The 27,256-nt window shown below is 45.1% G+C and overlaps 2 protein-coding genes and 1 long non-coding RNA gene across 4 annotated transcripts in view; 1 reads left to right on the top strand and 2 right to left on the bottom strand.

The window, feature by feature from the left end:
- The window catches only part of LOC142557830 (protein SHQ1 homolog), a 111,083-nt gene extending 102,459 nt beyond the window's left edge, over positions 1-8,624 (bottom strand). For both annotated transcript variants that reach the window (XM_075670012.1, XM_075670013.1), the window contains exons 1-2: positions 8,411-8,624; positions 8,192-8,259 (exon numbers count right to left, since the gene is read on the bottom strand). In XM_075670012.1, coding sequence (XP_075526127.1) covers positions 8,192-8,259; positions 8,411-8,485 — 143 coding nt within the window. In that variant the 5' untranslated portion in view covers positions 8,486-8,624. The remainder of the gene's footprint in view (positions 1-8,191; positions 8,260-8,410) is intronic.
- LOC142557831 (uncharacterized) lies at positions 2,207-8,185 on the bottom strand. Its single transcript, XR_012822862.1, has 2 exons — positions 7,947-8,185; positions 2,207-2,400 (listed from the first exon to the last, which is right to left on the bottom strand). It is a non-coding gene; the product is annotated as an uncharacterized LOC142557831 (long non-coding RNA).
- Positions 8,625-13,673: 5,049 nt separating the features above from the next.
- RpL29 (ribosomal protein L29) lies at positions 13,674-23,503 on the top strand. Its single transcript, XM_075670010.1, has 4 exons — positions 13,674-13,809; positions 14,776-14,836; positions 15,106-15,170; positions 23,353-23,503. Exons 2-4 carry the CDS (start codon positions 14,800-14,802, stop codon positions 23,482-23,484), a joined length of 234 nt encoding a protein of 77 aa, XP_075526125.1. The 5' UTR covers positions 13,674-13,809; positions 14,776-14,799; the 3' UTR covers positions 23,485-23,503.
- The last annotated feature ends 3,753 nt before the right edge of the window (positions 23,504-27,256 follow it).

The raw sequence follows: 27,256 nt of genomic DNA, 5'->3' as shown, positions 1-27,256 counted from the left end.
CAGTCTGCGCATTATCCTTTGCTCTATATGCCTTTCGGCATCAAGACCGCATTCACTGTATTTACTCATCTGAGGAGAAGGCTGCTCCTCAGAATCCCAAACATGGTTCACTACATAGACGACGTGCTAGTTGCTACCAAAACATGGAACGAGCATCTAGCAACACTGAAACAATTGCTTTCCAGAGTGTGACAAGCAGGACTCAAGATCAAACCACAGAAATGAGAAGTGGCCATGACCAATATCATGTTTTTGAGAAACGGCAACGTCTGGCCAGTCAAAAACAAAATGAACAAAATTCTGGTGCTTTTAAGCCCAAGACAAAGAAACAACTTCGCTCATTCCTTGGATTGGTTGGTTAGCACCGTGACCTAATACTCCACTATGCCAAAAAAGCCCAGCCCTTTACCGAGATGACGAAGAAGACGGAGAAGAATAAAATGACATGTAACGGGGAAAAAGAAGCATTTGATTCGCTCAAGAAGGCATTATTCTCTGGATTAATTCGAAAAGCACTTGACCTCAAAAAATAAATGGTGCTCCAGTCCAACGCCTCAGACTCCTGTATAGGAACTATTCTCATGCAAGACCATGATGGTGTCCACCACCCTGTGTCATATGCCAGCTGCCAGCTTCATCCCCGTGAAAAGAGACTCCGCAATCGAGCGAGAATGCCTGACATTAGTTTGGGCAATTTAGAAATTTCACGTCTTCCCTTATGGCACCTCATTTGTGGTACAAACGGATCACCAGCCATCACAGTATCCCTTAAAAGCAAAACACTTGAACAGCAGAATGTTGCGGTGTAGCCGTGCACTACAAGAATATTCGTTTAGGGTAGAGTACATTAAAGGCTCAGAAAATGTTGGTGCAGATTATATGAGTCAGTTTTAAACATGCAATCTATAGTAGTTGCCTTGTAACAACTTGACTGTGGAGCTTTTTTTTTTTTTGCGTGTGTGTGTGTGTGTGCGCATGTGTGTGTGTGTCGGCAACAATGTTCATGGCCAACACTGGCTTAAGTGTCTTGCCGCGCACTGAACAGCAGTTCATTTTCCTCCAAAAAACAAACTTTTTCGAAAGGGCACTCTTTGTTGTGTGTTAAGTTCTCGGGGAGTGACAGTGCACAAAACCAGTGGTGTACATAAAAGGAGCGGTGCGGCAAGGACAACTTAACATCAAGAACGAATGGACGAGTGCAAGAAGACAATGATGAAATTTTGCACACCGTTGGAACAAAATACAAAGAAAGCGACCATTAAGGACCATACACGATGGTTGACGTAGGAGAAAAGGAAGGAAGAAGAAGAAGTGAGAGAGAGACCCTGGAACGACGTGGTGGTGCCCAGATGCAAGAGCGAACCAGAGAAGTCAGCGTCTACTGGGAGCAGGAATGAGGCGTCGGGCCATGGGCCCGAGCTTCCAGACTCCTACTGGCAGAAACTGGACTGCTCAACCACTTGAGCCCAATACAACATCCCACCTTGTAACTACCTGGAATTCACTCAAGGCACAACCAGTACCTTCCGTCAACAACAGCTCGATATTCTTCATCTGCGTGACCATGTGCTTGAACTGCTGGTGAGCCGCACCCCGCTCTCATACCACTGTCCTTATGTAGTCGGACATTCCTAGCAACTATAGAGTTTGAATTGCAGTCACCACTTGACTTGATTATTCGACATCTTGCTTTAGTTAATGAGAACTGTGTTTATTATAAGGAGTGCAGTGTGTTCTTTTCCCTTTGTTTATTTGTAAGTTTTCTTTCCACTTTCTGTATGCAAATATACATTTTTCCTGCAATAATGAACTCACACGCTTTCATCCTTCATTTGAGTAGAAAACTTTAATATGGAAATTATTTGAGGTCGCTTTCATTAATCGAACCTTGACATACACCACCCTGTTCTATGCAATGATGGTGACAGCTCAGGCTCTATGTTTATTGTATGCTTTTAAACTGCAAGAAATTTCCAGCCACACTATCATGGGAAATAGATACACAGGTTGTACACATTAGATCACCATTAGTGGAAGAAAATATGCACCAAGGTACTGCGACAAGCAATTAATTAATACAGTGCCATTTGGATAATGTGAAGCTTAGCACACGACATAGGGACGTTGTTCATAAAACATTACACCTCTGATTGTCTAACGCCACAAAACCCAAACACCACTGTAGCACTGAGCACTGTAGGCCTACTGCTAGAAAAGCTTTATTTATTTCTTTAATTTTAGCTTGAGGAACTTGAGATCTTCTATTTTCCTTCCTTTTAGTCTGGCGAAATGAAATGGCTGTAACGAAAGGGCCTTTGAAGATGGCTGGCAGTATGTGATTGAGGGACCTTGATCCCCCTGGCATGTGGCAAGTCCTACATAGGGCAGATGAGACGGTGCCTGAATGATCGGGCCAGGGAACATGAACAAAAGTTAACAAAAGTTAATGAAATGGTGCACCACTTTTCAAAGAGGTAAATATTTTGGGGAGAAGCCAGGACCAGACTGCATGCAAACTGATGGAGGCATATCACACAAAAAAGAAAGGCCAAGACCATTAGTGACACTTCCATTAGATTGTTTCAATCCGAGATAGATTTTTTTTATAATTGGTTGCCCCACTAGGCTGACGAGTGTTCTTGTTTGCTACGTTCTGCGCATGTTCTATTTGTCTATATATTGCCACAAGTTGCCGTGAATAAACTAGTTTAATGTTACCACCCGTGTCGTTCTTGTGTTCTGTTCCTCTGTCCCCGTCTTTATTTGCAGTCAGTATGATACGCAGTAAACACCAACTAGGCCAAACTGAAATTCTTCTGGTCCTTGATGAGTGAGCACAGAATAAACACATCAGGATAATGGGCTTTCGGTGGCAGGTGCCTATCGCAGTGTACAATGCCAAGATGAGACAGGCGCGTGGCTCATGACACTGGCCAATTTTATGCACCACAAAGAGCTGCGATCAGGGCCAACTGTGCCCCGTCTACAACCTTAGTCGTCAGCAACACATTTTGAAGCTCTTTTGGCAGCGTCGTTTCATGAATGGTCAAGCAGGGAGAATGCTATTACTGATAAGCAGACACACCGTCAAACTAGCTGCACGGCATGCATGGGGAGCGCATGGCGGCACGAACTGTCCTAAAACGTGGGGCTGTTTCCATTAGGGAACAAAGCTCTCCCCAAGAGGGGTGACAATCAGCGCCACGTCATGTGCTTCTTTGGTTCAGCAGTTTTAATGGTGAAGGCTAAGAAGTTTGTCTACCTTCTGCTCCAGACGCACAAGGGCAATGCATCTCATGAGCACCGAACTCATTTACGTCGTAGTCAATGTTCACTATGTGCGCAAGACCAGCACGGGAACCTCTTTGGAGACTAAGAGAGGGAGCGGATGGATTCGGCACTGAGCAGATGTGGCAGTGCTTACTTGATATTCACAGACGGGATTTTGGTGATGCAGGACCAGCTCTTGCCACACTGCCTGATGTTCTGAAGGTCTCCCCTGGGTACGAGTTCAAGTCCTTTATCCTGCCACCTCAGATTACAAGTGCTTCCTGCTTGTTAGCGTTTTATTGCACCCACTCTGTTTGGGCTCTGTTGCATTAGGCTGTGTTCGTATGGCCTTTTGTGGAATGTATGATTGCTTAGCGTTGGTGGCCCTCTCCACTGTTGCATTTTTACATGTTTATTCAGGGAGAGGAGTACACACTTTAAATTGTAAAAAAAAAGTGGGCATAGACGAGCCTCAATGATTCAATAGTCAGCGGGCCATCCCCGATATCACTCAGTGATGACTGGACTGTAAATGTTTGAGGAGGGGTACCGCGGGATAAAAAACATGGCCCCACTACCCTAACCAATGGTTCTGGACCAAACTTGAAGGGCTACCCACCGTTGGCTCAGTCGAGATAGGGTTGCCTCATAGGTATTCCAGTTCCACCTTGCATAACATATGTTATTCCTTGTAAAATGTCCTTTTAAATACAAATTGTCTTCAAGCTTCATCTGCGTCTTTCTATCCGAAACCTCCCACGAACTCATCGCCCCGCAAACCTTAGTGGCAGTATGGCGTAGATCATCTTTGGCAGCGCATGTCGGACACCCAAGGGGGAAAGTAATACTCAGGCCCTCGATAGCTTGCTCACCCTTATTTCTGGCAATGGAGAGTAGACTCATACAAAAATTTGTTTCTCCCTCTTTCAAAGAACTGGTCATTACATGAAAGTGAAACATGTATTCTAAGAAGTGGCAACTTCGTTGCACATTCACAAATAGATGTCCATAAATGTACAGTCACTCAAAAGCTGAAGCAATAACAACTATAGCAAGCACACGAGGGCAGCACAGGAGGGCAGTGTGCATGAGCGGCACTTCTGAGGCTACAAGGCATCACAAGTCTATCAGACAGGATGATGAGTCCGCATGTGGCGAAACTATGTTGTTGCCACATGGTGCATTTTTAGCGAGCAAAAATGCGACGCACATCAAACACTCACACTGCTGCGGACGTGAAAGCACTTGCACCAAGGAAATGAGAACGCGGTGCACACTAGTTGTATATCTTCATCATGCCTGACTGCACTTTTGATTGTTCTAAAGCGAAAGCTTTACTACACCAGCCAGCGCACCATCGACTCGTCGCGCCGTATCCCGTATGCCGTGGCCACGAACGACCCGTTGCCTAGCAACGCCGCAGCCGCGCTATAACAGATGGCGCTGCCATGACACCGCTCACTCCACCAAATATGCTCTGCTGGGGTAGAGGGAGAGGAGGTGTCGCCTTGCGGAGGGCGTGTGCGTGTGTGTGTGTGTGTGTGTGTGTGTGTGTGTGTGTGTGTGTGTATATATATATATATATATATCGGTTCCCACCTGCGGCAAGTTGTTTTTTCGACTTTAATTTCCATTAATTTATCGTTTCCTTATTTTCATTTATTAAGCACAAGTAATTTCCCCTATGTTGTCCTTGGTGTCAGTGTTTGTTGGCTTCTTATGATATGACTATATATATATATATATACACACGCAGCCGCGCTCCAACAAATGGCGCCGCCATCGACACCGCTCGATCCACCAGGTGTGCTCTGCTGGGGTAGAGGGAGAGGAGGTGTCGCCTCGGGGAGGGTGTGTGTGTGTGTATGCACTTCGCCTCAGTGTATTTAGTCATTATGGAGAGCGCAAAAGAGACGCAACCACGACAGAATGAAGCGAGGAAGAGACAACGCGCTCAAGAGATGCCAGAAGAACGCGCCATACGACTCGAGAAGCGTCGTAATGAAGATGCGGCTATAAGAAGTCGAGCCATGTCTCGGAGTGACTCTTCAACTGCGAAAGAGACCGCTTTGAGTTTTCAAGAGTGCCGGAATGAGACACTGCATAGACGACGTGCTGAGGAAAGGGAGGAAGAACGTGCAAGACTTGAGACCACAAGCGTAGCCGTGCAGCTCTTGCCTTCGACATTAAACTAGGGTTAACCAGAGCTAAACCACCCGCAATTCTTTATGGTTACACTAGAAAGGGCGCACCAGCCAGACCGGCCATCAAGGTGTTATGTTGATATGATTCATAGATGGCAACACCATCTGGTGGCATTCTCAAACAGTCGTACTTTCAGCTCAAAAAACTAGCACAATATCACACAGTAGTGCGATCCTCGTGCATATGCCAAGAAACTGGCATGATCATGATTACTTGACGCACATACATGGAACAAATTTTCAGTGAAGTCCAGCAAAAAACACTTCCATGTTAAAAAAAACAAGGAGCTCTTAACAAATAATTCCTAGAGTAATGAATTTATTAAAAGTTAGTTTGATAACTATCTACAGCTGTAAGTTCACTACAGCACATAAAAAATGCAGCTATGGGCTTTGCATTAAGTTTTTCCGCACTCAAATCAGACTTTTCAGGTATCCATAATCATATCCCAAAAATAATATGCTAGACTTTGTGGGGTTAAAGGGGCTTTGAGCCACTTTTTATCGAAGTTGAGAAATGCATTTGAAGTCAGAATAGACTCTTTCAGAAATACTTTGCTGCAATAGGTACTTCCAATGCGTTCAGCAGAAGTGGAGTTATTGGCAATCAAATACACCCTTCGCGGTGCTTCTGCTCCTTCTTCAATGCCTTGCACTGCGAAGGCTACAACGGATCGTGGTGGACCTTTAATGCTTCGCCTACTAAACGTCACCGTGGCACGCAGTTCAAATATTATTTTGGATGTCAATGCAGATACCACTACTTCCAATTTTGGCACCTATGATGCGCCAAACATTAGCCCATGCCACCATTCGTAAGTCCAAACGCGCTTGTCCTCAGCGAGCCGCAGTATGCTTAGCCAGTAGACTCGTCGCGGCACCCCGCGGTGGCCCTGGTATCTAGGCTACATAGCAGACCGCAGCTACACTGCAAGTGTAGTGCATGTGCACAGCGTCTGCTCTGTGCTTGACAGTGTGCTGGCACTCATATGCTCCAGTCTGACCGGGCTACGTGGTGCGGACCTGCTTTTTGTCCTTCACCAGCTTGAACGACGAATAGGCATGCCATCACCCCCAAATAAACAGAAATATTTCCCTGGCTTAGATGGTACATCTTTGAATCAACATTGAGTACCTTACTTGAATGCTTTCGTTTAAATACTCTAACATATAAGTGTATTCTCTTCAAAATAAGAGTGTTGGAAGTTAGCACCGCGAGTGTCCCTCCATATGAACTTGTGGTTTTCCAGTCTACTTTGTGTTACCAAGCCAAAACATTAACAAAAACAAATCTCTTTTGCTTATACATATTCATATTGATTCTATGTAGGACCACTTACATAAAGTGTTCTTTCAGTCTCTAAGTGGTAGCATGTATCGACGTAAACTGCATTTGAAATAACTAATGACAACTGTCAATGATGTAAAAACTAGAGAAGCAGTCTGTATCTTGAATAGTGCAAATAGAATTTTATGATTGCACCACACTTCACTGCAATCATTGTCCCATAATCATCACACCAAGCTGTCAAGGCCATTATGCTATACGTGCTTAAAAAGGCCAAAAAAACAAACTTTCACGTTGGCTAAATTGGTTATAAATGAGTAGTACATACAATTTATGCAACCTTGGCAACGCTGCAGGGCTGGTAGTGCACAATTTCCTTATTAACAGCCTTAAACTAGCATCATAGCAGATGACACATGCACCTAGTGGTAAATGGATATGACAAATTTGGGTACATTGCCTTTAAGATTTTCAGCACCACAAGTGCTGCCTGATCTTGAAGATCATGGCACGGAGGGCTTGTGCTGCTTCTGAATGTTCCAAGCCCTGTCTAATTTTCAGAGTGCAGTAACTACAGTGTCTTTTTCAGTTTCAGCATCAAAACGTTCATTTTTGCAAGCATTTAGCAGTGCATCCACTTATATATCAAAAGTAAAGTTATGCACAAAGGCTCTTCTATGTCTACACTATCAAAAACTAGACCTATTACATGGACCGAAATTCTGTTGCAGCTGGCCCATAAGTGTGCAATATTGCCCGTACACCATAGTTGTTCCTCGTACAAGGTTGAGCAGTATGGTATACTCAAAGCAAGGCAGACGACACGTGTGCACAGAGTAACCCAGTGGAACTTGTTAAGACCAGGCAAAGCAGTTTGTTTCAGAGACCTCAGGATTTCACTGTTGCTGGGAAAAGGATTGAAGCAATGTTGTACAATACACTACACTCAAAACATGCCAGCTAATGGTAAAGGTACCTAGTTCCTGTCTGTACCCCATAGCCTCTGTGGGATTTAGAAGAATATGCCCAAGTATTTTCGATACAAAAATGAGAATATTACAAAATACAAATTTTGCATGCCTGTCTGGTGCCTGAAACGCATTCTCGTGGCATATTGTTTTTTTGTCAACTTTAATTTCCCATTCTCTTATTTTTGCACTTAAATCAAAACTACAAATAACTACCCTTGTGCTTTCCTTGGCTCTTGTGACTAGCGTTGTGACTAGCAAAAATTGGACCCCTCGGTTCCCCTTCTTTTCGTTCATAGTGCAACACTAGAGCTTCCAGCACTGTACGCTGGAAGCCGATCGGGGGGTACTGCCGCTACTGTGCGCCCATAGTTTGGTCTCTTGCTCACTGCCCATTATCAACTTGCATCTATCCACACTGCCAGACACGGACACCTTCGCTCAGGCTTGGAGAACGTCACCTTAAGTAGTACGGCTTGGAGTAAAACTTGAACTCCTCTTCGTAGAAGTAGATCTCCGCCTCCGAAATCTTTTGAAGCGGCACGAGGTGAGAAAGGGAATGAAAAACAGACATGGATGTCATTTACAGGCAGTTTGATCAGCAACAACGCGAACGCTTTGCCATAACTAAAACGGTTCGAGCACAGAACCACGAAAGGCTGGAACTATACGTCGTTTACCTTAGAGTACGGTGCCTTGATCTCAATTATTAAGAAGTCGTCATCTTGTTTTAGCTCGAACGCCGGTGTCAACATTTTTCTTTGTACTCGTGAGTTCGACTCTTTGCAAAACTCATTCAAATAAAGACCAGCTACGATCAGCTAAAGGGATGGCGAAGCGTAGCCACACACAATGCCTCCTTTACTAGATGCCAGCCGCGTTGTCCGTAAACTCGGTTCCTGGCCCTCTCTTTTTTCTCTCCTCCGCGAAAAGGCAACGAGCGCCGCTTGTGGCGGACGTCTGCAACCTAGATCACGTGCTGCGGCCTCAGAGATTACCATGGCGTCTGTTGCCATCTCGGAGGTCGGCGATAACGCTCGCTAACAGACGCCCGCGCATATAAAGCGCCAGCGGAGCATTCCATAGAGTTACTATACTGTGGAGCATTCAGCCGCCGCTGCCACATCCGCCGGAAGTTGAAAAGGCAACGAGCGCCGCCTCACGGAATTTATGTTGAACTAACTCCAACTAAGGGAGCCGCCGCCGCAATGGGAAAGCGAGCAACGCGGCTGGCATCTAGTAAAGGAGGCATTGCCACAGAACACCTATACAACTTTAGAGAAGGGAAACTGTACCTTCCACAGTGCTACGGAAATAAGCGTAGCGGTGGCGTCGTGAACTAAAGTATGCGACCACAGGTGGCGCTGTACAACAGGAAACGGACACATGTACTGTGTGTGGTAAACATAGAGTTTCTCACTACTTACCTAGAGGGAAACCTGGCGCTGCTGCGCTGTGGTAAGCATGGGAATGCCGGTATATTGTGGATTCGGATTGGCATCGTTCTCGTAGAGACAGGACACCTTGAAGACGCGCTTGGCAAGTACCGTTCCGTCTGTCACCATGATTCACTTTCTACTAGAACAGCACGTGAAAAGCTGTTTTAGCTTTATTATTACGCGAAAACATGTTTTGTTTAACTATGAGAAGTTGTTATTGTGTGTGCGACTACGTGTTACGCAGCGAGTTGTTCTACTAACTCTATGATTTACAATCCCAGTTGATGTCAATGTCGCGAGGTGCTCTGTTTTGCGTTTGGCTGCGCGCACGTACTTTAAAATTGATTTTAAATATGTTCTAAGCGATATTCGCCGCTAATATTATATAGACGATGTGTGTGTGATTAACTAAATTGATCTCACAAGTTATCTCGACTTCAAATTTTTGTGTCAGTGCTCCTTTATGAGAACTCCCGTAGACACTAGCGCCACATTCGAAACAATATGGTTTAGACCACGACCTACTGGAACTCCAGACCTGCACAGACCTCCCTCCTCCAGCACGCCTGGTCTAGTTCGCCTCTTTTGCCGCTAGGGAAAGAACGTACGAGAAGAGTGGCGCTAGTTATAACCTGTTCGCTGTCGTCTGCTTTTGCGGTCTGTTCAACGCTTGTCTTGCCACTTCCGCAGGCACGAAGCGCTTGTATTGGCGGTAAATGAATAAATTCACAAATATACAAAAGAAAACATATTATCGAATGCTTTGCGTTTGAATAGTGAAACTAGAAGAGGAGGAGCGGTGCAAGAAATGTAAACAACGAGCACAGGTGGCATGCTGCAATGCTAGATCGACGGCATAAATTTCCCTTTCCTAGCCTCTGTAAGAGACTGAAAAAATTGCTTAAGAAGATTCATAGGATAATCTAGCTTTTTTTAGTTGATTACAGATAGCCTAATGTCGTAGATGACATTAGGATTTACTGCTGTACGCCGTAGTGAAAGGCAGATGATCTGGTAAAAGTATAGTAAAAGTATTCACGAGTAAGTCCTCCGCCCGATATGCGCAATAGGCTGATCGATTCTGTTTCAAGGGAAGGTGAGCATATCTTGTTTTTAATATCGTTGGATGTGTAGCTCAGTAGAAAGCTTGCAAAAAATTAAGCGATCCCAGTGCTTTAAAACGTGCTGGACTGCAGGCCTTAAATCGTGTCACGGAACTCTTTTCAAACTGTAAAACTATCTTTTCTGCGTGGTACGGCGGCAGCATAACGGTGGTGCTTAAGATACGTACGCAGTGAAGCTGTGTGCGTTATTCACTTTTTGAACTCACGACGCATTCACGGTTAAAATGAGTGGTAATCGTTCTGTCGTCGAACATTACGGTGGTTTAAAGTTTCTAAAGAACGCAGAAGCGAATTCTACAACGTGTACAATGAAACTGTTGTGTGCGTTGCGAACTCTATACACAATGTGATTTATAATAATATGCTTTAAAAAAGGCAATAGGAGCGGCTATTTAACGCTATATATAGAGAGCAGCGGACTACACGCTCCGACATCTTTTAGGTTCGGGCAGTCAACTTTTGGAGCGAAGTGACCGATCAAAGCCTTGTGGCATCACTGTCACTGTGTTAGCAAAAATCATCAACTAGACAAGCAGTTCGTCACAACACAACAGCTGCCGTACTAATTACAATGCCGCACAGCCGCCCACCGCGTAGCAGACGGATGCATGGATGGATGTTATGAGCGTTCCCTTTGAAACGGGGCGGTGGGTTGCGCCACCAAGCTCTTGCTACTATGCTGCCTAATATTCTACCTAGGTTAACTAATGAAAAAAAAAAAACACTATGAACTACCACGTCCAAATTTTCTGATCCCCTATTGCGAACTGTGCTTTTGTACGTCTCCGTCTTTTGTCGTTTCCCTACTTTTCTTCCACCAATCCTCCAATCGCCTCTTACTAATGTCTATTGCGGACCTGTTTGCTTTACCACTGCTCCCGCTGAACCCAAGGGCTTCAAGGAGGCCAGTGGTGCCTAAATCGACCACTGGGTAGACGTCTTCATATTCTAATAAAACATGCTCCATAGTCTCCCTAGCTTTACCGAAGCAAGCACATGCTTCTTCTTCCGTCTTATATCTCGCTTTACAGGTGCGTGTTCTAAGGCATCCCTATCTCGCTTCGAAAAGTAATGAGCTTCTCTTTGTGTTATCATAAATTGTTTCTTTCCTGATTTCGTTTTTTTCCTCTTAAGTAGTTACTCATGGCAGGTTTCTTTTCCATGGCGGCCACCCATGAGATTATTTCAACCTCTCTGACTTTCCGCTTGACCTTCTTTGCTGCTGTGTTGCCCACCATACGGGCCGCGCACTTGCTGGTAATTAAGCTTCCTAGTTCTTTTCCTCCACTGTGAATCAATGTTTTGCCTGTACAGATACCTGAACACTTTCCCAACCCATTTACTTTCTTCCATATTCATCAGCCGTTCTTCATACTCAATTTTACCTCGAGCTTCCCTCACTTCAAAACTAGTCCAGCCCATATCCCCCTGCACAGCGTCATTTGTAGACTTCCCGCGAGCGCCCAATGCGAGGCGACCCACTGACCTTTGGTTCCCGTCGAGTCCTGATTGTACCCCTGATTTAAAGCAAACAACCGCATTTCCAAAAGTAAGTCCTGGAACCATTACCCCTTTCCACATATACCTCGGAGGACCTCGTACCTATTGTATCCCCATAGCGCTGTGTGCTTCATTATGGCTGCATTTCTCTTCCCCTTGACTGTTATGGTTTTTTCCTGTGTTTCCATATATCCATTGCCTTCGTTTATCCATATACGAAGGTATTCATATTCTGTTACCCGAGGATTTCTTGGCCCTGTATCTCCACTGTCTGTTCACTGTTTTCATTGAATATCATAACACCTGATTTTCTAACACTAAATTTCAAACCTAAATTGTTGCCTTCCTGTCCACAGATATTTGCCAGACGTTGCAAATCACTTTGCTTGTTAGCGAGCAACACAATGTCCGCATAAAATAAACCTGGGAGTTGCTGCTCTATTTGTACCTGCCTGTTTGTATTAGAGATTAAAACCCGATATTACTTCCTTCTAGCGCCCTCTCCATCCTCACCATGCACCACGGATGGATGGATGGATGGATGGATGGATAGTTGAGGCTCAACCATTAGAAACTCTATGGGCTCAACCCATAGAGTTTCATATTAGTATTTATTTAGAAACTCTATGGGCTCAACCCTTTGAATCGGGTGGCGGCGGCGCGCGCCACCTAGCCTTTAATGGTTCTATATGCATGCATACCTATGTATTTACTCCTTTACTTTTGCGTTGATATTATCCACCAATCAGATAGTCTCCGTTTAGTTATTTCTACCTGTTCAAAGTCTATTCTACTTTCACTGTCTTTAAAACCCAAAGCTTTGAATAGTTCCCCGTTAGATTCAACTGCAGGGTGAAGTTGTTTACAAGCAAGTATCAGGTGTTCAGCCGTTTCCTCCTCCTCTCCACACGCCTCGCACACCAAATCTATCTCCTGGTATCTGGCTCGGTACGTTTTAGTCCGCAGTACACCTGTCCTGGCTTCAAACAACAATGAGCTTCCCTTAGAGTTATCGTAAATATTTTCTTTGGCTATTACTTGCTTAAACGTCCTGTATGTCTCCAATGCATGCCGATTTGGTTTGCATCTCTGCACTCCACATACCCCTCTCTGTCTCCTTAACCCTTTTCTTGACAGATAATTCCTTACTTGTCCCCCCGCTACTGCCCAAGTATTAGCTTATCAATTTTCTAGTTCGCTTCCTCCACCTCGTGTCAACATTCCTCGTCTATAAGTAACTGAAAACCTTCCTAGCCCACCGAATTTCCCCCATTTTTCTCAATCGCTCCTCAAATGCTATCTTGCTACTAGCCTCTCTGCCCTCGAAAGAAGACCATCCCAGATCCCCCTGCACTCCAAGATTTGGTGTCTCGCCATATGTGCTCCCAGAGCGAGCCTACCCACACCACGTTGCCTAATTTCCAACTGTTGCCGGGTCTCTGTTCTAATACATAGAACTGCATTGGCAAAAGTCAGGCCTGGTACCATTACCCCCTTCCATATCCCTCGTACTACCTCGTACTTATTGTAGTTCCACAGTGCCCTACTCTTCATAATCGCTGCACTTCTGTTACCTTTAGTCGTTAGATATTTTTCGTACTCTGTCAGATACTCAATGCCATTATTTATCCACACCCCAAGGTACTTGTATTTATCGACTATCTCCAGCGTGGCCTCCTGTATCTTATGCTCGCCGCAACTGTTATCATTAAAAATCATGACTGCTGATTTTTCTTTGCTAAACTTCAAGCCTAACCTGTCTCCTTCTGTACCACATATGTCCATTAATTCCTGCAGATCTTCTACATTGTCAGCGATTAATACAATATCACGAACAGGTTACAAAAGCGCCACCTACGGCCATCGGTTGAAAGAAACTGGGCGCAAGCTGCTCTCATAGAAGCCGGATGTCTGTGCAGGTCTGGAGTTCCAGTAGGTCGTGGTTTAGACGAAGCTATAGGAGGCGGGCTACTGTCGTTTCCTTTCGTTTGTGAGCTTTGCATGCGGCGTTCGAAGGTATGTTACCTTGATTCAAAATCAAGTTTAATCCACTTGTTCCCTTCGTTTACCGCCGGTAACCTAAAAAGCGCTGGTTGCAGCATTTATCAGGCTTTCATATGTTACATTCTGTCGTAATGTCACTTTAACAATAAATCCGCTGCCACCTTTGATTGCGGTCTCGGCTGCCGATACGTGGTTCTGTGCGTGATAATATGCGGGTACATTTAGTAGATGCCGAAATACTTGGCGATGAAGGCTGCTGGCACTATTTCGTGCACCTAAAAAGTGTCCTCGTCGCTTTCCCATTTCCTGGAAGCGTGCGAATCGGTACGGGTGCTATAGTGACGTGCACTTCTCGGCGTTCCCCAAGCGCACTGTTTGAACGTGCTTGTGGGGTCACGACGTGCCTACATGTCAGCGTGCTCGTTAAATCGGTGAAATAGCAGCTTAAACTAGCAACCACGTGCGTGCATACTGCACTTAGCTCAGGCGACTGCTATCGAGGTATCGCCGACTTTTCCTTGTGACCCTTGTGGCTGCTCGGTATTGTGCGCATTTGGTTGACTGTTTAAGTACAGTGAGTGTACGCATAAGTCGTGTGACAGGACATACTTGCGGGCGTACAGCTGAGGCCCATGCAGTGCCAAAAACGATACCAATAGTAATTTAACAACTACAGTTTACTCGACTTGTGGTTGTGGTCCTGGCTCTCACAAGCTCTTTCATTCATTATAATTTATATATTTTCTCTCATGGCCGAGGCATTGAGAGGATTGGGTGGTATCAAAACAAAAAAACAATACACATTTTAACAGCGTTGTAGGGTTGCAAGTTGGCAAGGGCTTTTGTAAATTGTGGCTATTGATGATTGAAACAATGAAAGCGAGACGGTAGTTCCAGTCGCCGCTTCTTGTGGGAATGAAGGAATTGAAATGAAGGTTAGCACGGCATCATTGACTAATTTACCCGCCTCCTTTGCAGTTGCCATACTGAAGAAGCACCGCCATGGCAAAGACCAAGAACCACACCAATCACAATCAGAGTGAGTACATTTTTCCAATGGAGCCTGCACTGTTGATTGAGGAGCACACATACAACTGGTTTGCTGTTGATTGACGCAGCAACGTAGCATACGAAGCACCCATGCATGCTGGTTCAGTGTAGAATTCAACTAATGATGGTATAGAGGCAGCAGTTGCCATGTAAGCAGTTTTGGACATCTTGCACTGTTGAAAATTGAACAGCGGTGACTCCTCTTCATGGCACACAAAAGGGATGTGCTGTTTGTGAATGAAGGAACTTGCATTTCAGATCGTAAGGACCACAGGAACGGCATCAAGAGGCCCAAGAAGGGAAACAAGCCTTCTATGCGAGGGGTAAGTCAGTGTGTATTCTCACGGAAGTCGCCTCCCATTGGCTACCCTAAATGACTTTACCGGAGAGCTGTGTCGACTAGGTGGAGAAGCATTTTTTAACAGGTGCTCTTTTGTGGTGACATGGGGTGCACAGTTTTTCTACCCTCTCTCTGGCCAAGAGGCTCAATTCGCTACGTAATTCACCAATTTCACACACCTAGGCATTTGCTTTACCCAACTGCGACAACCGCTCTACTTCGGACCAAGCTTGTCTCGCTACACAGTTACAGGAAACGATGGCATACCATGCAGATGGGCCAAACTTCACTTACTGTGCTATGTCAAACCAAGCAAGTCACATGAAACAATGATTCTCGCTGCAACCAGGAGAATCGGCACGTAGCTGACTATGGCAGTTGGCGTCGGCAGTTAGCCACAGTCCTGATAATTTCAGTGGAATAATACTGGTGTCGCACATGAGCGCAGTGCGAAGAATCTTTCTCCACCAGTGGCAAGTTGTTTTTTCATCCACTTTCATTTCCATTAATTCATCGTTTCTTTAATTCATTTAGGAAGTACAATTAATTTCCCCTATGTTGACCTTGGTGTCAATGTTTGTTGACTTCTTGTGATACGCTTAAAGGGACACTAAAGGTTACCAGAAAGTCAAGTTAAAGTGGTAGAGCAATGTTCTAGAACGTCTAAGGCGTCAATATAATCGCGGACAGAGCTTTAGTAACAGAGAAATTGAGGTAAATGCATGACACAATTTGAGACCCCCCAGCGACATTCCGATGACGAAAGCACTCCTCATAATTTGTGTTACTATACTCAACTACTCGTATTAAAAATATAATTTCATTCGATTATAAGACGGAAGAAAATGCTACTTGTCTACGTCTATTCGATTCTAAGAAAAAACATTTTGACGTTACCCTTCAGTAGTATGGGTGGTCGAAAGGTTTCGTTTTCGCTCGACTCTGCGCGCTCGACTCTGCGCCGCGCACGCTTTGAAGTTTCAGTAATTTCGTTATCGCGTCGTGCTGTGCGGGTTCTGCTGGCTCGCGAAACTTTCATTTCGAACAAGCAGTGAGAATGCCACGTCCTTGTGATGTCGTGGGAAGCTCTCGTTGCTTTCCCGCTCCGGAGGGCCGGTGTCGAGGCCGCCGTCGTAGTACGCAACGACGCTGGCATCGCGAGCCCTCAGCAGCAGGTCGCGCTCGTCAGTGCTCAAATCGCCGAAGTTGAGCCTAGCATCGCGAGACAATCTGTCGTTGTCAGGGTCCATTGCGACGAGCGTCGAAGTTTGCGTCATAGAATAAAGTGCCAGCTTATGGTCGCGCGTTTCTCCTTCCACTAGCCACCATACTCCCGCTTTCGCTCTGCTGTCGGCACTGTCTTGGCTCTGTTTCTGGCCGCGATTTTGCGTTTTGCGCAGAAAAGCCGCAGCGCCGTCTGCGGACGCCGTTCTACTCACCGATGGCGCAACGTCACTATGAGACAATGATGTCAGTACTCCTCGATCGGAGGGCGGGCGATTTGAACTGCGCTAGAGGTACGCGGACGCTTCGGTACGCATTTTCTCTTAAAATAAGTCTCTCCTTGGCACGAAACAAGCGTTTCGAGGTTTCTGGGATGGTATTTCAACAGTCCACGTTCACTTAATAGTAACCTTTAGTGTCCCTTTAATAAAAATTGGGCCCCTCAGTTAACCCTTTCGCTGTTGGACCTTTCTGGCCGTGACGCACCCCCAGTGTCGGCTTGGTTTCAGGGAACGAGCATAACAGGGAATTAACATAGCAATTTATTTTTGATTATGATTGGTATACAAATAACATAGTCAATGCAATATGCACATTTCAGTGTTCTGCAGCTGTTGTTAACATCGTCATCATCATCAGCCTGACTATAAAATCCGTTCAACATGCGAATCGTCAGCCTCTTCCTCGCATGCGACTCTGTCAGAGTCCGAATCCGAGCTCGGCTCGTATTCTGAATCGGAATTGAGCCACCGCTCCAATGAACGGACGAAGGTCCCGCGCGCTGAGCCATCCGAAAGTAACCGCGCGCAGGGAGGATGCGCTTTCAGTCGCCCGCACAACGGAGATAAATGGGACATTGCGTGATCAAGAACAAAGAGGGAGATTGAAAAAGGCTAAACAAAGTTCGAAGGGCTTTGCGTTTACTGCTGCAAGCCGGAAGCGAGGGTGCGGCGAGAGAACGAAAGCAGCAAAGTCACTCTTTTCGGAGAGGCTTCGGCACGTGCGCCTGAACTTGACGCGCTGTAGCAGGCACACCAACAGAAGAAAAATAAAAATCTTCAAACCAGCGGAGATGGCAGAACAACCCTTGAACCCATAACCACACGCGCGCGACGCATGATCCAGCGAACGCGGAGCCACCACGCCACTCAGCAAAGAGAAAGTGGGGAGTGGCAGTCGCACCATACTCTTCAATACATGGACTAACACAGGTCAAGGCGAATATACGATCTTGTAGAAAGAATCAACAGATGGCGTGGCCAATCCAGGAGCGCCAGCTTTGCGCTCAGGCGCGAAATTTTGAACGCACGATAGAGAACGTACCGGTACGTCAGTGACACTGTGGGGGGGAAGCGCGATGACGTACCGGTACGTCCGTGACAGCGAAAGGGTTAAATGCCTTTCTTGTTCATTGCATAACGAGGGTCTCGAATCCGGCAACATTGATGCCTTCAGATAGCACGTGTGGGTTTATTGACCAGTTGCCTTCACCCAAAAAGATCACTCGTGACGCCTGCGGCAGAAAGGATGTTCCATATCTGCCGCCAAGGTTTGTGAGTGGTGGTGCTGGATAACGCTCCCAGGGTTCTAGTAGGAAACATAAATACCCAAGAAAGTGGATGGGAAAACGGCGCCGCAATGGCTGAATCGGTAGAGCATCGCACGCGAAATGCGAAGGTTGTGGGTTCGGTCCCCGCCTGCGTAAAGTTGTTTTTTCATCCACTTTCATTTCCATTAATTTATTGTTTCTTTAATTCATTTAGTAAGCACAAGTAATTTCCCCTATGTCATCCTTGGTTTCTATGATGGTTGGCTTATGGTGTCACACACGGCATTTTTTATTGCGGAGTCGGCATTGGTATATCTCGATCAATATTAGCGCTTCTTTGTGCAATGTGTGATATCATGGTTAAGAAATTAGATCCCAAATGCACTCAAAAACGGTAGTTTGTACCAGCAGTTGGTGACTGCAGTTAGTCATGTTAGTGACTGCAGTGATGAATTCATCAGAATAATCTTCACTGCAATTGGGCGGATTGAGACGCACATACGTAACTGACTACCAGCAGCCAGCCACATTAAAGGGACACTAAAGGTTACTATTAAGTCAATGTGGACTGTTGAAACACCATCCCAGAAACGCTTGTTTCGTGCCAAGGAGAGACTTATTTTAAGAGAAAATGCGTTCTGAAGTGTCCGCGTACCTCTAGCGCAGTTCAAATCGCCCGCCCTCCGTTCAAGGAGTACTGACATCATGGTCTCATAGTGACGTTGCACCATCGGTGAGCAGAACGGCGTCCGCAGACGGCGCTACGGCTTTTCTGCGCAAAACGCAAACGCGCGGCCAGAAACAGAGCAGACAGCAGAGCGAAAGCGGGAGTATGGTGGCTAGCGGAAGGAGAAACGCGCAAACTTCGACGCTCGTCGCAGTGGACCCCGACAACGACAGATTGGCTCACGATGGTAGGCTCCACTTCAGCGATTTGAGCACCGACGAGCGCCACCTGCTGCTGAGGGCTCGCGCTGCCGGCGTCGTTGCATACTACGACGGCGGCCTCGACACGGGCTCTCCGGAGCAGGAAAGCAACGAGGGCTTCCCACGACATCACATGGACGTGGCATTCTCGCTGCTTGTTCCAAATGAAAGTTTCGCGAGCCAGCAGAACCCTCACAGCACGACGCGATAACGAAACTACTGAAACTCCAAAGCGTGCGCGGCGCAGAGTAGATCGCTCAGAGTCGAGCGAAAACGAAACCTTTCGACCATTCATATTACTGAAGGGTAATGTCAAAATGCTATTTTTTCTTAGAATCGAATACACGTAAACAAGTAGCATTTTTTTTCAGTCTTATAATCGAATGAAATATATTTAATACGAGTAGTTGAGTATTAGTAACACAAATTATGAGGAGTGCTTTCGTCATCGGGCTAGTACCGGAATGTCGCTGGGGGGTCTCAAATCGTGTCGTGCATTTACCTCAATTTCTCGGTTACTAAAGCTCTGTTCGCGATTATATTGACGCTTTAGACGTTCTAGAACATTGCTCTACCAATTTAACTTGAGTTTCTGGTAACCTTTAGTGTCCCTTTAACTGTCGTGATGAATTCAATAGAATACTGGGGTCACACAGGGAATGTATGATCGCGGGCTCAGAATTGAATTTGTCTCACTATTGGCACTTTGCATAAACTGTGGTATGGTGATTGAAAGCACATGGCAGTCGGGACATTGCTGACTGCTGTGGATAAGTTAGCAGTGAAAATTCCCACAGCTCCTGCAAGAGTGGAAAAAGGGTATTCTGCCGGCAGTTAACGGCGTCATTCTAGGCAGCCAATAGGAGGCAACTGTCATGAGAAATTTGGTACAGAAGCTCTCGGCTGCCACGATAATAGACACTGCCTGTAGGCTTGTCTGAATGCTCAGTATTTTAAACTTTCGATCAGATATTAGGCTATTCGATATTTGCTTCAGCTCAAATTTTAGCATTTGAAAAGAATGAATATAGCTATTTTTCCACATATAAGTCGCCGCCGCGCCTTACTCTGAAAAGAAAAAAAAAGAAATCTTCATATAACTTCCAGAAATAACTGCACGGATCGGCCACGGCATTCTCTTTGGGCAAATTGCCCTGCACCTCTACAGCTATTTTGATGGCGAACTTGTCACTAAAGGTGGTTAACTCCTGACGTAGGCCACGTTGCTGTGAAGCCACACTTGAAGTTGAAATTCACAGAAAACCGTCGCCCCGATTGAACTGTTATATAAATAATAATAAAAAAAACTTTCGTCTGTGCACATGCAAAACGGAACGCATTAAGCTCGTGTGTAGATAGAAAGCATGTAACTGATTTAGTGCAGCATAGCATAAACCGCTGGTGTCACAGTCAAAATTTAACTTCAAAGCATTACGGCGGGCAAACGCGAAACGCTCCCACGGCCTCGACCACCACAAAATGTTCGGTAGTCTGAAACACAAAAGTGAACAAGAGCCTGTAAACAAATAATCTCTGCTTCTGGAGCTGTAAGAAATGTTGAAATTGCTTTTTTTGCTTGATTATGTCGGAGTAATGGCACTGTTGAAAAAGAAACTGGCTCTGAATGTGAACCTGTTTCCTTTTTGGCTAGTAAATACTTTTATTTTTTTAATTTGTAAACATTTTGCTCTTGTGCCAAGGTTTTATGCAAATGCCACAACTATTCAAACTATGTGCTTCGAAATTATTAGGCACTAATTATTCGCTTAGAGCCAAAAAATATATATTTGCACACGCCTTAGTATAGTGCTGGTGATGCTTGCATTTTTTCTAATGGTAACTAGGGGTGCAGGCAACAGGATTGACACATTTATTGTGTGAACAAGCTATTCCGAATATACTAGCTGGCTAGCTATTGTTGCATGTAAAATTGCCCTTGTGTATGTGGATAAAAAATTGGAAATTTTTATGGGCTGCTAAGCATTAGGCCGCGGGATCAAATCCTGAAGATGGCGACCACGTTTAGATGGGGGCAAAATGCAAAAACACCCGTGTACCTAGATTTAGGTGCACGTTAAAGAACCCCAGGTGATCAAAATTTCTGGAGTCCCCCACTATGGCGGGCCTCATAATCAGGTCATGGTTTTGGCATGTAAAACCACATAAATAAATAGTTTTCTTTTTAATTTATTTATTTTGGGCTGTAATAAAAACTGTAAGTGACCCTAGTTTGAGTTCTGAAACAGTAAACTTTTCTTAAAATGCAAAATTGTATTTCTGAAAGCACTTGTTTTAGCATTCACTAGGGTGTGTTAAATCAGTCATGGTGAAAGCTACTACACTAAGAATGAACATGAAAATTTTGAAACGGCTTTAAGTGACATGACAAGCTACTCTTATGGTAGCTCAAAGAACATTTAGGCACTCAGGTTAAGCAACAAGGGACTGGTTGCCTATGACATTTTTCTTCGCGCATTAGACTGTCGCAGGGATATGAAGAGCTTGCAGTAAAACTAGCAGTTGGCACAGGGTAATGCAGGTACCTTATCTAATCAAAATTTTTTTCTAGGTGCACAAATATCAATGTGCAATAATCAAAGCTACAAAGGAGTTTATCAGCCAGAAAGCCTCGCAGTGGGATATTTTGTGCTTGTCAAAGGATCAACCCTGGCCCCGCTGGTTGTCTTAGTTCAGCCACCAACTGAGCTTAACCAGGAGGCTTGCTGATGGCCGCATGAGAGCAAACGTGGCTAGCTTTCCTTTTGCTGAATCCTTCTCCCCCTTGTGGATTTTCACTTGATTAGTCACCATTACAGTGATTTGCATTGGTATGGGGTTTGGTGCCTAGACTGGAATATCTCCCGTAGTCAGAAATGCAACTTAATTTTGACTTGATCTAAGTTATGCCTATCGTGAATGTGCTGAAGGAAACGCAGTGAGCGTCTTTGGGCACATTAACGCCAGGTGTCATCTAAATCAAGTCAAGCATGGGCTTTGACTTAAGTTGCATTTCTGAATATGGGGGTACGTTTTCTTTAACCTGCATGAGCTCTCGTAGCTTCATGGTTAGTTCCATGTGCATGTGAAGTCTTGATTTATTTGTGTAAAATTGTGTTCAGAGTGCCACAAAACTGTCCGCATTTTTCCTGTCGGTTGCTTGCCTATTCCAAGCTCATCAACACACAGGTGCATTGCTTACATTGAAAGGACAGTAAGGTGTTTTTTCCAGTGAGGAATGCTTCTCCACCTTGAGCTAGTCATTAGGCTTAACCCTTTGATAGTCTTTTTTTTTTTTTTTTTCGCCATATGTGATCGCCCAGGGTCGATTTCTTTTTATTGCAGATTCCAATTCTTCTGAGGGACCTATTTCGAAAAAAATTTACCGTAATTTTTCTAGGGTGACTATAAAGCGAGAAAAAAATATTTTGCATTAGTATATATGTACTCTTCATTGATGAATAACAATAGAAAAGGAAATAAACTTATAAGAATAAAAAATTTGATGCATTGTTATAGTTCAAAGCTTTAAAAATGCGCACACGAGAATGTTTTGCAAGACTCAAATGTTCTTGCTCTTACACTAATATGTACCACCATAGTGTAATCGAACTACATAGGTGTGTGCACTCAAGAAAACTGCGGTTGTGTGCCCGTCAAAAAAAGCAAAATGTGTGACAAACTTCCGCCAGTCTTCATCTTACCGCCCAGATGTAATTAGTTTTCGCGAATCAAAAAAAGAGAAAGAAACACATGCACCGCGGCATCCTTCCTGTGAGCACTAAACGAGCGAGGAACAAGCGGTCGCCCTTTGAGCGATTAGTAACGAGGTATCCAGTTTTGCTAGTGCAACAAGCCGAAACCGCCTGCGAAAACAAAACCCAAACTGCCACCCGCCCACATGCGCGCCAATGCGCGAGCGGTAAATATAGACGCACTGGAGCGAACTAGCACTAAAGCAAACCGTGCAACGAAAACCAAGAGAGGGAGGCGCGCGAGAAAAATTCCCTGCATTCCCACATAGTGGCAGCACATGACAGAAAAGAAAAAGTTAGGGAATTGGCGCGCTTTTTAAACGCCCAGACGACACCGTAAATATATGGCATCGACCACTTTTGGGCTTGTTTTTGCGCCATATATATTTTGTGTCATTGACCCTCAAAGGGTTAATTGTAGCGCTGAGCTAATCGGTCAGGTACCATGCTGAAACTGGATGCTCTGAAGGTGCTCCCAGCGTTTGCTCAGGTGACATCATAGTTGCCTGATATGTGGAGATCAATTTTTGGTGTTCCCGATATGGTCTTCTACCACATAATTGAAATCACTATTTAATGAGGCTATAAGAATACTGTGCCAACCTCCTATTTTGAGTGTTGCATGGTGCACTTGCTTTAGGAATTTAGTGTGTTGGTGGAAGGGTGGTAAATGTGTATGCATCTCCATTTAAGCCGGCCTCACTCATGTGCAGGTGGATGCCAAGTTTGTGCGGAACATGCGGTTTGCCAAGAGGCACAACAAGAAAGGACTGAAAAAGATGCGTGCCAATGAAGCCCTGCAGAAGGAGGCTGCACTGGCTGCCAAGAAGGCTAGCATGCAATAAAATGCTGACTGTACAGTAATTTTGACTCCTCCTTGCTTCATGCATGCTCATTTGGCGCCAACTTGTGCACTGCATTTGGAATCTGTGAGTAGGCTATTTCATGCGACTGCAGGTATCACGTTTGATACCTCTACCACATTGAACCGTATCACATCTGCATTGAGAAAAAATAAGGGACATGTGTCACAAGAAATAAAAATATTGCTATATGCTACTTCCTCTCCATGATAAAAAATTGCATGTGCTCTGTAATTTAGCATACAAATTTGTTTGGCTGAAATGTCCACATTTATGCAGGGGTGGCAGTGCTGCGTGAAACCATCGAGCTGCACCAAAACACTAATTTCGAATGAAGTTGCAAAATTTAGCAGTATGTGCGTGTTCAGCGGCAACCACATATCCACAGACTTGCATCGGCTAGCACTTAGTCCTACAATCCAAGCCTAAACAATCCGTTTCAGCATTGGCATAATTGGAGTGTGGATGTGCTTGGTTTGGTGGCATTATTCTATCGAGGCATCAAGAAAGTGAAAACCGTTTTGTGCTATACAATGCATTACGAATGTTTTAATAAGGTGTTAGACGGTTGCTTATATGTGGGCCACCTAAAGGCGCTTTGAACTCGTTATGGGGCTATCGGGAAGGAAAACCGCGCTGAATGATACAGTCTGCTCAGCGCGTGGCTCATCAGTTTCATTATACATTTTGCGCCCCTATTGGTACATCTGCATTGATTAATGGGCAAACACTGTGCATGTGAAGTTCTTATTTCCCACATGCACCACTTCACCGGAATGATAGTGCAGCACGCTGACAAACGACGTGCTTGCGTCCATGAAACTTTGCGGTCACAAATATCCAATGGCAACCGAAATCGTCACTCAAATTTGCATGCAAGCTACGCTATTTTCTGCCAGACCACACCTCGCAAAATCGTTCTTGCTGCCGCAGCACGTATGCCAAGGATATAAAGTTTCATATTTAGTCAGCCTTAGCGGCCAAATTATGATCGTAATTAAAGGAGTACTGACACAAATTTTCGATCTTGTTTTTTCTGCTGCAATAAGTAGCTAATAACTCAATAATCACTGTATGAAACATCATTGGCTTCAGAGTGTGACAGGTAATTATTTGGAGTCTTGTTTGTAGCGACCAATCCATGTTCCGGTTTCAGAGAGAAATGAGATTGGCCAAAGACGGAATGTAAACCATGAAGGAAGGTAAACTGATGCAACGCCGACTGATGAAGTAAACACAGCTGGGCACGTGATCCCACAAAATTGTGACGCATGCTCGCCAGCATGCGAGCTTCGTGTTGATAGTTGTCTGCTACGCCTGCATGCACTTTACGATGTCCTGGCCATTGTTGTCCTCGTTTTCATCAGCTGTGGAAAATCTTGTATAGGTCAAGCAGGACAGTGCTTCAATGAAAGAGCTCGTCAGCACAGCAGTAACCTGAAGAATGGCTATGGATGTCGTTTAGCTGGACACTATAAGAAGTGTCACTGCACCCCCATATTTGAAAAGACAAAATTCATAGGGAAAGGGAAATGGTAGAGGCTTTTCACATTAGAAAGGAAGGAGATATATGTGTAAGCACTCCCTCTCTTGCCTTGTTGGCAAGAGAAATAACATTTTTGGAAGAAAGATTAAAATGTTGCTGATTTACAGATGTTTTTGCGACTGGTGTGCGCATGGCTATGCTGAAAAAGGTATAGATGTCCGGTGAATTTCAAATGAACTTTCTGTTGGCAGTCAGTGCTTGTCTGTGGTATCTGTTTCCTTGTGTCCTCGTCTTTTTCGCGCTGTTTAACCTCAGTTCCTCGTTTACTTGTCCAGTGGCGACTGTTTCCTGCAGGCGGAAGTCGCCACTGTATTAGACGTGGCCAACCGCTTTTGTGTGGATCCACTACAAAGCAGCGACTCTGAAAGTACGGCTAGCGACAGCTATCGGTATAGGCGTATGCATATTGATAGCTGTGCCCTCGACGAATTTCGTTGAGGGCGCTTTGGGAATGAAGCATATTCCGGAGCAGGACACAAGATGGGGTAAAAGTTGGCACAGCATCAGACTTGGGGGCATGTAGTCTTGGTGGAAGATCATTGGACTGCTCTAAGCTTGGCAGGGTTTATTTAAACCAGTCACGCTCGAAATGAAACGAGCAAATCTGGCTGCTCTTTAACTGTGTCCATTTAAGCGTCCAGTGGTGCACACGAACTTGGACCACTTGTGCTGCTTATCGTGCCGACCATAGCGAACGAGCAAGCCAGGCAAGCTGGCGATTGCTGGAAAATGGCCGTCGGATCCGAGGCCGACAACCCTTGCGATCCATCTGGCACAGCTCGTAATAAAGCACCTGTATTTGTCAACACAATATATATATATTCTATATTAGCACCTATATTCGTCTGCACATTATGTTGCTCATAAATGACAATACAATTAGTTTGCCCGACGCCGTTGGTAGTGACGAGATAACACATTAGCCAGGCGAGCCGCTTTACAGAGACAATTGCTGCGGCGGCTGCGCTGACCGCTTGCGAGTAAAAATCACGCCAACAATTTACTATATCGCGCAACATTTTATTGCAACAGTAATTATATGGACACTCCAGGCATATTTGTGCCGTCACTGCTGACTTGAGGTTTCCTATAAAGTCCAAGGACGATAAAACTGTCGCTGCACGCCGTATGTTGTATGGCGAGTGAAAGCGTGTGAGCATTGTGAGGGTTTCTACGCGAGCCGGCAAACGCAGTTCAATCTCGCATGTGCGAGCGAGGAACGCGGCTCTCACCCGGCTCATACACACACACATGGACAACCCCGATGCTCTCTTGGGTACACTCCGCAACACATACACCTCACCTGGCATACCATCTCCTCTCCCCGCATACACAGGACAGCCGAACCCCGAACTCGACACCGACATAACAGAGGCGGAGGTCAGAGCAGCCCTCATGACTCTCCGCACCAATTCCGCGCCCGGCCCTGACCAGGTCACCAACACAACGATTCGTAATCTGGACAATCAATCGATTACTCGCATCATGGAGTACATCAACCAGTGCTGGAAAGAGGGCACCCTCCCCCAGTCCTGGCGACACGCAAAGGTAATCTTCATTCCGAAGCCCAACAAACCACTTACACTCCAAAACCTTCGCCCGATCTCGCTAAGCTCGTGTCTCGGAAAGCTTTTCGAGCATGTGCTATCGGCGAGGCTCGCACAGCACATGACAGACCATGACTTATACCCTCACAGCATGGTGGGATTCCGCCCCCATTTGTCCACACAAAACGCCATGTTGCAAATCACGCATGACATCTTCGATCCGCTCATTCCAAGCCACACCAAGGCAGTCCTGTCCCTCACCAAAACACTATAACATACTCGCACTCTTTCCTGCTCAAAACCAGCCTTGACTGGAACCATCTTCCTGCCTCATTAGTTAGTATTACCAACTGTGACCATTTTCGTGAAACTCTTGCCAGCACAATTTAACGCATTCCAACATTTTTTTTTTTCTGTAAATGTTCCCTATGTCAGTTGGAAACTTCATCTTTTAGTGTCTTAATTGGCTGCGATAGTATTTTCTTGCCGTAATTATTGTACAAGCCCTGCATGACAGTGTGAATTTTCGCTATTAGAAATTACATTTGTTCCCATTTTTGAAATTTTCAATTGTGTATGTGGAAATAACTGTATTTATGTTGAATGATTGACCCCTCCCCTCTATAATGCTTGTATGCCTTGAGGGTAGAATAAATAAATA

This window comes from Dermacentor variabilis, chromosome 9 (assembly GCF_050947875.1).
Source record: "Dermacentor variabilis isolate Ectoservices chromosome 9, ASM5094787v1, whole genome shotgun sequence".
Classification (NCBI taxonomy): domain Eukaryota; kingdom Metazoa; phylum Arthropoda; class Arachnida; order Ixodida; family Ixodidae; genus Dermacentor; species Dermacentor variabilis.
This window is presented reverse-complemented; position numbering and strand designations above follow the sequence as displayed.

Bases quoted from the DNA above. Each gene is read 5' to 3' on its own strand.
- RpL29 (XM_075670010.1), top strand. From the start codon at position 14,800: ATGGCAAAGACCAAGAACCACACCAATCACAATCAGA. The intron at 14,837-15,105 runs GTGAGTACATTT...CTTGCATTTCAG, and splicing joins CCACACCAATCACAATCAGA to ATCGTAAGGACCACAGGAAC. The intron at 15,171-23,352 runs GTAAGTCAGTGT...ACTCATGTGCAG, and splicing joins ACAAGCCTTCTATGCGAGGG to GTGGATGCCAAGTTTGTGCG.